This window comes from Pseudonaja textilis, chromosome 1 (assembly GCF_049901715.1).
Source record: "Pseudonaja textilis isolate UNSWEBS1 chromosome 1, rPseTex1.2, whole genome shotgun sequence".
NCBI classification, from domain to species: domain Eukaryota; kingdom Metazoa; phylum Chordata; class Lepidosauria; order Squamata; family Elapidae; genus Pseudonaja; species Pseudonaja textilis.
Window position 1 is genome coordinate 71,243,658 of NC_141990.1, and position 11,785 is coordinate 71,255,442.

Sequence of the window (11,785 nt, forward strand, 5' to 3'; positions counted from 1 at the left end):
ATTTATATAATAGTAAGATAGACAGCATATAAGATAAATACATTTAACTGATTTCTATAGCTGAATAGTGAATACTTCTAAAACAATTAAAAGTACACCTAAGTGATTTCAGCACTTATAATTAGCAAATTGCCATAATTCAATGAATATATATTAGACACAGAATTTCCCCACCCTTTTATTTAAAATCATATTTAAAGATGTGTGGTATATTGACTGCACGGTAAGTACCAGTATAATTTCCAAATGGAGTATGAAAATGGCATAAATTGAATGTGTTATGTCTTCAAAAGATATTTAAATGTCCCTAACCTGTAAAGAAGATGCTTCACCAGGAACATTAAGACAGCATACTGCTATCAGATGTGCAGTCCAAATATAGTCGCTGGGTGGCAACTGAAGTTCTTTGCATACAGAACACTGTAACACAAAAAGTATATACATTCTTTAATTTAGTATTCTGCATTTATATTAGTCAGCTATAATGTTTCATGCTTTGAATAAAAGAAAAGTTTAGATTTCTATGGTCAACTCTTAGTTATTTTTTTCCATAAAAAGCTGACAAATGTATTTTTAAAAAGATATATTCTAAATTGAACTCAATGTTTAACAAAGATGTATTAAGTGTCAAAGAACTGAAGCATTAAAACTTAATTTTTTAAATAATGTAAATCATGTGCAAAATCCCCCAACAATAATGAATAGAGAATAATTTGAAATATCTGCCTAGCACTACAAATAAATCTATAAATCTATAAAATGGCATATGAGAACTTTCTTAGATGAGAGTTTTCTTAAATTACAAAATAACTTTCAGTAGTTGCTGACAACTAAATATGGATCTTTCTTGATTCACTTTTTAAAGACTTTTTAAAAAGTATTACAAGCAGAATACTTCATTCTCAACTCACTGATGCTGATTGCATACTTACTTGGAAGCCTACTATTGGTAGAATCACAAAGACCTTTTTTCAACCAAGAATAGTTAAACTTATATAATTCTTTTTCTTTTATAATGCACAAGTTAATAAAAAAATACTGAGACTACATCAAATAGCAAATTATTTGCAGATAATGTGATTGTTTCCATTCAATTTCATCCCCAAATATGATACATTCTTAAAGTTTTCAGATTGTGTCATTCTAGGAGGGAAAAACAGAACATTAGGGAACAAAGTGAGCCACTTTCCTTATTAATATAAAATCTAAATGTTACAGAAAGTGTGCAGTATAGATGTATTCCAAGTTCATACAAATAAGACTCCAGAAAAATGCTTATTTGAAGCAGTTCATTTGCCTACATTTGCCTATTGATGAACATATACATCATTATAACTAAGCCTGTTTAAATACATTTCAATTTGCTATTACTTTACCTTAGCTATTGATGATTGACCAATCTTCCAAATAATTAGTCTATCTTTATGGACTAGCCAAGCCCATCCACTTTCATCTAGCAGCATACTCAAATCGTCCTCAGCTATAATAAAATAATAGATTCCAAAATAAATTATAATTATAAATAAAATAAAATCCAGGCTTGCCTTCCTTCTCCAAGGATGGCCCAAATCCGTAAGTAGATTCATAGGGAAAAAAGAATTTCATTAGACGCCCAAGGCATGTATGTTTCTGACAATGAGTAATGTTAAGAGTAGGGAAAAATTGACATCCAGTAACAATCTTGTAAAACTGATATGATTATGTGGTCAACTTCACAAAATAACTTGATTCTATTTTATATGGGTAGTCCTCAGGTTATGACCATTTATTCAGTGATCGTTCAAAATTACAATGGCAGTGAATGAGCGGGACTTACAAGCAGTCCACAAAGTTGCAGCCATTGGTTACAGGTCACGGTTGGATTGCTCGGAAGCCAGGCTTATTATTACAACACTGGGACTGCCAGGATGGCCATGTTGTCATGGCTATGTGATTGAAACTCCAGTCCCAAATGCTGTTGTAAGCAACTCCGACTACATCGTTTAGCGATGGAAATTTTAATTGCTGTTATAACATGAGGACTAGCTGTAACTGCTGGAACTTCTCAGTTGCTAGAAATACATAATTTTCAAGTACATAATTATTTGAGCGTCAGATAGAAATACAAAATTTTCAAGTACATAATTATTTGAGCGTCAGATAGAAATAATGAGTTATGGCTTCCAAGCAAAGTATTTTTGCTTCTAATGCAAATTAGGACAGTTTGAATCATTTTTATTTTATAAGTCTTTAAACAGCAACATTGCTGTCTTGTTAATTTACAGATACTAGCAAAAATGCTATTTAATAATCTAAATTCTATTTCTTCCATTATCATTTATTTTTATGACCAAATTAAAAAAAACCTTACCATCAGCCATTCTCAAAGCTTCTACAACTTTTACTGGCAAAGGTGAACCAAACTTTTTTACATCATAATTGATAGTTTCACTTCCTGTTGGATGATGTACAACCTTTGTAGGGGTACACCTAAGCAGAAAAAAATAATGATTTAATAATGAAATTAATAGCATTGATTTGATTTTTGTTACTATCAACACTGCATGAATTCTTCAGCTATCTAACAGTTGAAGTCAAAACAAATTGTATGCAGGTGGTTCTCAGCTTACAACACATTTATTCACTGACTGAATTGTGCCCAACACCATGGCTGCTGCAGGGTTCCCACAGTCATGTGATCAAAATTTGGGTGTGTGGCATTCCCCAAATCTTGTGTGAATTGGGAAAATGAGGTTTCTGAAGCACTGTGAGAATGCAGCCTCTTCTCATACTCCTTTGGAAGCCTCATTCTACAAACTGTGCAATCCTTAATTAGTCCATTCTCCCAATTATGAGAGGCTTGGGGAATGGCGAGGTGGCTTTGGAAAAGGTCTGGCATTGACCAGGAGCTGTCTTCAACAGGCTGCTCCGGCTTCTCAGCTAAAGATGAGGCGTGTTGGATGGCAGGGCCAATCACACCATTCCCCGAGGCTCAGGCCTCGGGAACAATGTGAGGGTGTAAGGTGGCATTTCTCAATGGTACCAGTAATGCTAGGACTGAAGTTGAGGAGCAATGGCAGTTGGTTGAAACTGCTGAAGGCCCTAAGCCTCGACTTCAGACCTAGCCTTGGTACTACCTCCAGTTGTTGAACTGTGGGGCTAGGCTGGGGCAAAGGCTGAAGCTTTACATTGCCTCATGTACAGCCTGTGCAGAACCCCCCAAGGCTCCTCACCTCCTGAGGCAGCACCTCTCGCTCCTACTTATGGCTCCATCCACTTACCAACTTGCAAGATCACTTACAGCTGCAACCAGAAGGGCCGAGATTGTAGTCACTGAGCAAACCAGTCATATGGTGTCTTCTTAATAACTGCTTTGCTCAACAACTAAGATTCCAATCCCCCCATGTGCTTTTATCAATTCATACAAAGATATTTGCTTTTAATATTTTATTTCTTTTCTATTAATTTTCCTTCACCTTTCATATAGTTAACAAAAACACTTCTCTTAATGTGCTTTTTCAAAAGACAACTGGATTTGTTTTTCTGTTTTTATCTTAGAAACTGAGTACTGCTCTTGTCTATTCCCATTCACAAACTGTTGATGTTTTGTAAATATTGAAATATTTGTAATCAAGATGAGAAGAAAGATCAGGCAAAGCTTAAAGTCAGGGAGTGTTATTAATCACAGATAAAGCAAGATCATATATACTTGAAAATGTAACTGGCTTGAACACTGCCAAAATATACTTCTCCATTTCATTGTTGAAAAAAACAACATGATTAATAATCAACGTTAATATGACTGCAATGTTGGAAAATTAGCAATTGATTATGTAGGAAGAAAGAAAGTTAAGAGACTTCTGGTTCGGCTCTGTGTTGGTGCAGAGTTGAGGAGCGGATCGCCTCTCTGAAAGATTCTGAGTTTCGCTGTTTGGCGGCTTCTAGGAGTGTGTCGGACCCTGGAGGGGTAAGCAGACGAAAGCGGAAGGCGCAGAGGTCTTGGGGAGGTGCTGTGATCCCGGAGACTGTAAGAAGAACCCCGTGAAAACCAACAGCAGAAGAGGGAGATTGTGATGATCGGAACCAGAGACGCAGCAGCCCAATGGCCTAAAGAAGAAGGAAGCAAAGAGTGGGAAGCAGCAGGCTGAGCAGTGGGAAGGTGTGTTTAAAGAAGATTTCCAGAATATTGGTGTATATTACAAAGGAAGATTGAAGCTCCGAACTGAACGGTGTAGAGAAGCGGCAGAATTAACGGTACGAACACTGACAGAATAATGGCACAGATTTATGCTGACTAATGGAACAGTGAAACCTGAGGAGACAAAGGGTGAGGCAACAACGTTTACTTTGAGAGTTGAGGAGAGAACCATAGAACTATACTGTCTGTTTGTTTGAAAATTGTGGAAAGAAAGAGAAAGAAGTGACGGTGTTTAAGTGGTACAGGGAGAACGAAAGAACAGTTAAGAGTGTAAGATTCAGAAAAGAACTTTTGACGCATTGAAAGATCGGAGGAAAGGACTGGGAAAAAGAAACTTTAAGCTGGCAAATATTTATAGACAATTGTGACAATGAAAATAAGGAAGATTTGATTTATTTAAGGTCTCTAAGTGGAACTGTGACTGTGTGGGAGTAAAAGAATAAAAGAGTAAGAAAAAAAATAACAGAAAGAAGAAATGAACTGGAGAAAGTGACTGTGCACTTTTGAAATACGACATTTTGAATTAAGAGCTGTAACAAGACACTCAACAAAAAGTTTATGGACTTCATTAAATGATACTGGTAAAACATAAACCCATTTAAACAATATTGGTAAAAAATAAATTTAAGAGATACAGATATGTTAGAATATTAAATATAGAATACTGTTTAATACTGATTGAATTGTTTTTGACTAACTGAATGATTGTTGGAAGGTGATCGTACAAGCATATAAAACAGATGGTTAAAGAATAATTGTATAGTATCATTATCCCCATCGTATTGCTAATTATTGATAAACTATTCTATTTGATGTTTAAATATAATGTAAGTAACTCAGAAAAAAGAAATCAGATACACTTCCTCCAAGTTAAATATATAATTAAGAATCTTAAGGAAATAGATTAATCTCTCTATATATAGGAATTTAAGTATCTTAATGAACTGGGTGCCCTAACTATTTATATTAATTAATTAAGTATATAGGATTGTTGTTTTCTGATTAATTATATTTACATTTGATTAATTATATCTATAGTGGATTAATTATATATTGGATTAATAATTAACCCTTTAAATATCAGAATATCTGAATATGTAAAAAATAGAAGTAAGATTTGATTGAGAGTATTCATAATAGAAAATTGTTAATTAATAACATATGTACTAACATTTATATTGAACCAAAAAGGAGAGGATAATATAACTCTACTAGGGATAGTTGATGGTGGATTGGAGAGAGCTGCTACAGATAGTTAAAATGGCAACAACAATTACAACTGTAAAATCAGGGAAGAAACCTACAACAGCGATGTCTTCACCTCTGGGACAGAGATCGATAGATACAATGTTATTAGCAGAAAAGCTCTGCTCAAATTCTGCAGACAGTATAGACAACACTTTCTATGATGCAGGAAACGATGGTAAAAACCCACGAATTGATAGTGAGGAACCACAAAGATATGAAAACAGAGACGAGAACTGGAGTGAAGGAGGAGTGAAGAATGAGATACAAAATCTGGATAGTAAAATTGGAATGATGCAGGAGGCAATGATAAAGAATGAACAGAAATTAAACACAGTAGAGGCAAGAACAGAGGTGCTGGAAAAGAGATTAGAGGAATTGGAACAAAACTGGAAAATGCTATACTGCGAACTTCGAGATTTGGTGGTGCACATAGAATTAGAAAAAGCATCATTTTATCTTAGATCTCAGAATGTTGTTGAAGATAGAAAGGAAGACCTACGTGCAATAATGATGAACCTAGTAGCAGCGGCTCTACAGAAAAATAAACAGGAAATTGAAAATGATATCGACGAGGTTTACAGAATATATAAGCACTATGCACGAATACACAGGCTACCCCGAGAGGTCCATATCCGATTTGCGAGAAAGACACGAGACCTGCTATATAATAAGACCAGAGATGAGCCATTGATATATAAAGACCACGAAATAGTGACGTTGAAACAAATACCCAGGATAGTTAGAGAGCAGAGAAGGGGTTACCAGTTTCTGTCAACTCAGCTAATCAAGAACAATATACCATTCAGATGGCTTACCTGGAGGGTAAGTATGCTTAGTAGCATGGCAGGACAAAAAATATAAAATTGATACAATAGAGAAAGCACAGGAATTCCGCAAACGATATTTGGGACGAACAGGAAGAACAGGAAAGTAGAGAAGACCTAAATACGAGAAGTCAGGAAGAACAATTTTCTGAAGAGAAAAAACCCGTATCACAGTCAGAATCCCAGAACCTTAGAGAAGAGGACAACAGACCAAGAACAAGAGAACCCAGAACAAGGAATAAAACAAGAAACGTCCTACGCAGACAGTAAGACAAACAGAGAAATCACCCTATTTTCAGTTAATATCAATGGTTTAAATTCATCATAAAAAAAAGACACTCGGGAAACTCAAAAAACAAAATGCAGACATAAACTGTATACAAGAAGTTCACATTACAGACAACCAGGCAGACCTTTTAAAGGATACTAATTTAGGTAAAATGTATTGGGCTCTTTCAAACTAAAAAAAAAAAAGCGGGGGCATCATAGTATATGTAAGAGACTGGCTGCAACACAAACAAGTATATAAAGATGAAGAAGAGAGAATGTAATTTATAGAAATAATATTAAACCAGGAAAAGATCTTATTAGTTACAATATATGCACCAAATGTAAATCAAAAAGAAGTTTATGCCAGACCCCACCACAAGATAATAGAAACTGAATTTACAAGCATATGCATTGTAGGAGACCATAATGCTGTTCCGGATAAGGATAAAGACTATAGAAGTTCCAAAAAGAAAAAAGAAAAAAAAGAAAAGGAGACTACTCCCATCTTCTTTTAACAATATGGTGAAAGAACTAAATTTGAAAGACGCGTGGAGAGAATTGTATCTAACTAAAAAACAATACTTTTTTTCCCCCAACCCCCATCACTCTTGGTCCCGAATAGATCAGATATGGATGGACCCAGGTCTAATGGAGAATATTGAAAAGATAGAGATTTTGCCAAACGCATGGGCTGACCATAATCCTATTCAAATTAAGTGGAAAGGAAAGGGAAAGATTGGAAGATGGACATTTAATAATAGTATACTAAGAGATAAGGAATATATTGGAATGATGAAAAAAGAACTGAAAGTATTTTTTGAAATAAATAAGAGAGAACATACGTCCCCACAGAATCTTTGGGACACGACAAAAGCCTATGTGAGAGGTTTAACTAATGCCTATAACATTAAAAGGAACAATGAAAAAAGGCAACAACAAAACGCGTGGAGGGAGAAACTCAAAGATTTGGAAGCAAGTAGACAAAACGATCCGAATAATCAAAATATTAAGAAAAATAGATTTGGTAAAACACAAGATAAATTTAAGTACTCAGGAAGACCTGGCCCAAAAAATCAAATTAGCAAAACAAAATTACTTTGAAAGTGCAAATAAGGCAGGGAGGTGGTTAGCCCACAAAATAAAAAAAAGAACAAGAAAAAAGAACGATTGTAGCTCTCCAAGATCAAGAAGGGAAAGTATGTACTCAGGCCAAGGAAAAGAAAGAAATTGCCAAGGAATTCTTTACGAACTTATATAACCAAGAAGAAGTACCAGAAGAACTTGCTAACCAATACTTGAAGGAAAAAAAATTGCCAGAAATTACTGATGAAGAGAAACACACTAAACAACAAAATATCGATAGAAGAACTTAGGAAGGCAATTGGAGCACAAAAACCAAGTAAGACCCCTGCCCAGATGGAATTTCATCCGAATTTTATAAGGAGTTTCAAGAGTTATTGGAGGAGTTAATGACAGATCTATATAATGAAGCCTTGGAATGTGCTAATATACCAAAATCATGGACTGAAGCGTATATAACTCTCATCCATAAAGAGCAATCAGACCCACAAAAAATTCAAAACTACAATATCACTTTTAAATGTAGATTACAAGATTTTTGCCACAATACTGGTGGAAAGATTAAAGCAGAGTATTAAGCAAAACTATTCATACAGATCAGAATGGGTTTCTCCCGCATAAACATATGATATACAAGAATATACAAGAATCATCATGGACGTTTTGGAATTTTATGAAGTACATACAACCAAAACAATGGCATTGATGTTCTTAGATGCCCAGAAGGCTTTTGACAACCTGAATAGGAAATTTCTTATCAAACAATTGACAGACATGAAATTTGGTGAAAAATTCTTGGGATTTATCAAGACAATTTATAATACCCAATTTCTGTTTATATTCTATTAAATAAAACAATCTAAATGCAAAATTAAGCATATTCATTCAACACTAATAAACACTATAATTGCACTCTGCAAAGCAGATTTCATTTCTGAATCCTTTTCAATGTCATTGCAACGAAGCTCAAGAGAGATTTAAATTAAACAATTTTTAAATTCTTTTACATTGAGTCAAACCATGGGCTTATCTAGTCCTGATCTAACTGGGAATGCTAGTTCAAGGCCTTAAATGTTTTTATCACTGCAGTAGAACAGGAAACAGGGCACACAAATATACAATACCCATTAGCTTTTCAACACATTTATTGCATTCAGAAGTTGACATACAATAAAATAAAAAAACATCAAATGGCTGGTATGAGCTGTCGTTGGGGCAGGGTGGGTGGGAGTTGGGGGGGTGATTTTTTTGTCCAGATTTTTTTCTATTATACTTCATTAATTTATTTGATTCTTTTTGTTAGTTTGGGGTTTTTTTTTTGTTTTAAATATGGTTTTACATTCTGCAAATCGCCTTGAGTCACCCTGGGTGAATAGGCGGCAATATTAAATAAATAAATATACTCAATATAGAAAAAAATCTGAAAGAAGGGTCAGTCAGACCCAAAGTATTCTGGAATAAAAGTATTTTAGTTTTAGCACTTAAAAATAGTGGACTGAATGTGTACATATTTAATGATATTAAATAATGGGTTAATCTATCATTGTATAAGCTTGATCATCAGAGATTGACAGTTATGTTTCACTTATGCACTAGAAATGCAAATATGAGAATTATTCACGTGATGAAAACTGATCAATACAATATCTTTAACTCTTATCCCCTTTTTCTTGGGTACGGTTAAGATTTCTTACAGTGCTTTTTCAATACAAGAAATAAAAGGTACATTTTTATTAAACCTTTGAAAAGGAGTATCCAACACTGGAGAAATAAAAATGCACTAATTTTGGGGGGGGGGGATGGCGGCGGCGGTGGGGATATATAAGCGGCAGCTTAGCAGAGCCCCATCCAGCCCGTGGATGACAGATTGCAGCGCACAAGAGAAAATCTTCAATCCTTCCTTTCCTCTGAAAGCAGCACCGCATTTGAAGGGACCACACATAGTTTTTTCCTTGGAAAACGCCTTCGTGTTCCCGCCTCAATTAGGGCGACCCCAGAAATTGTGACTTCCCCCCCACAACACCGCAATACTTATTTGCTCTTTTGCAATTAAAATGGCACTTGTCCCCTGAAAACAAGTAACTACCCCCCACTGCTCTCCAGATGCCCCTTGAAAATCTTCGCACCAATCGCCTGGAAGGAAGGCCCGGTTAAGCTCCACCCACCGACGGGCGGGGCAAAGTACTCACCGCGCAGAGAGGGAACCGAGGTGTCTCCTCGTTGCCGGCGAGAAGAAGGCTGGGGAAGAGACGGACGTCAGCGTTTGGCTCTTCTTACCTCCCGGGCGGAGGCTTCTTCGCCCAGAGCCGCCGCCGCCGCCGCCTGGAGTGTGAGGCGAGGTGGGAGTGGAAAGAAACATTGTCGCTTCGGTGCGAAAAACCGAGGAGTCGTTATAAGACAAAAAAAAAAAAAGCCCCGTTTCAAGTCCCGTTACTGTCTCTTCTCGTGAAGCAAAACCGGCGCATCTTAATGACGTCGTATATTAGCCAAGCACGGGATTGGCTGAGGATTTCTCCGCCCCTCGGCTTGGTCCTATTGACCCTGAAAAGCGGGAAGTTCTGGTATATATGGGTGTGTTTGTTATGGGTTGGGTGCCGTTGTAATGAGCAGGAAAAGTAGCGGGAGACAAGGAGAGGCGGTATTGGACGATGCAGCATTTTAAAGCCTATTTCAAACTGGGGACTCGGGCAGAAATTTTCGAGGTGCCGAGCTCTCCCTCGCCATGTACATGTTGTGCATCCGAACTAGACTGTGTTATTTATGTGTCATATAATGTGTAGGTATATGCATAATTTCGTATTTATTTTGTCATGTTTATGTAGGGTATATTGGAGGTGGTGACCCTTTGAGAGCTGTATGCAACAAAACTTCATTTTAATGTATGCATTAAATGGATGATTAGTGTACACTCAAAGTGACAATAAGTTACTCTTAAGTCATTCTAAGTAAATCCCTGACATTATGATAATGTATCTACTGGTGTTTCAGAATAACAGAGTTGGAAGGGACCTTGGAGGTCTTCCATCATGGTCCTGTACCATTCTGGACAAATGGCTGTCCAATTTTCTCTTAAAAACCTCCAATGATGGAGCACCCTCACCTCTTGACTGGACCCATGGACTACTAATGAGAAGCCGAACATGAGCTTCCCAATATGTATTCTTTTATTTGATCTATTTCTACAGTCACGCCATCAGTTGTCTGGGAAAGCCAAATGTGTGTTGCTGCCACCGAGGATAATGGCATAAAGTCTTCTGTCCCAGTTGGATCCTTATTGCTTCATTTCCCAGCCACCCAGTCAACATTTCCAAAATTATGTTATAGCCTACAATGGGGGTTTACAGTCATGACACAAACTCCTAATTGTCTAATGTAACATTTAAGGAATGCTCTGAAACCTGCTGACTCTCTTATTAATTTGGCTGGAAGAAAACTGCTCTGTAAATTATTTTTTAATAGACCAAATAACCTCACATCAGAAATGAGCTCTGTAAGGCACACATGGGTTTTTTGTTGGCTATGTCTACATGCTCCACAGAATTGGGAAATGATAAACAGTAACACATAACATGTGTTGTACAAATCAAGCTGGTATGGCTAGTTTGGCTCAAGGTGCAATGTGAGTGATAAACTGGGCGGATGTTTAACAATTGGCATGTTTTGTACATGTATCCTAAAACCTCAATTTTCTTGACTATCATTCAACAGTCTTTGGATGCAAAAGGTAAAACCTGAACTTTGGATTTCATTACCTAACATTGGACAACCCCCATCATTTCTGAAACACCGGATAATCAAGATAATTCATATCATCTATCTCAATTTATGACATTTATATAACTTGACGGGTAGCATGATAAAATGTCAGTTACACCAATGGAAAATTTGTATTTAACAAACGTCCTTTTACTCCAAGTGATCTGTTAATTCAGTTTTATGTAGGATTTGAGAGATAGGAAAAGAACACAGATAAACTGGTCAGGCCAATTCCACAAAAATTCTCCAAGTTTTATGATAATTTTCTTTTTAAATTTCAGAAATTCTGCTTTAAATTTGTGACAAATATGGATGATTACACAATGATTTTCTTATTTTTGCATATCTTCATAAACCTCTGGCTGGCCTCCAATAGAAAGACAAGTTATTGGAAAATTTAAGGGGAAAATCGATATTCTCAGGAAAATTG

At 36.2% G+C, this 11,785-nt stretch overlaps 1 protein-coding gene across 1 annotated transcript in view; it reads right to left on the reverse strand.

Annotated features, from left to right (window-relative positions):
- The window catches only part of NUP133 (nucleoporin 133), a 34,632-nt gene extending 24,565 nt beyond the window's left edge, over positions 1–10,067 (reverse strand). The window contains exons 1-4 of the mRNA XM_026705179.2: positions 9,789–10,067; positions 2,351–2,469; positions 1,377–1,480; positions 313–420 (exon numbers count right to left, since the gene is read on the reverse strand). Of these exons, the coding sequence (XP_026560964.2) occupies positions 313–420; positions 1,377–1,480; positions 2,351–2,469; positions 9,789–9,958 (501 nt within the window). The 5' untranslated portion in view covers positions 9,959–10,067. The remainder of the gene's footprint in view (positions 1–312; positions 421–1,376; positions 1,481–2,350; positions 2,470–9,788) is intronic.
- Between the last annotated feature and the right edge of the window lie 1,718 nt (positions 10,068–11,785).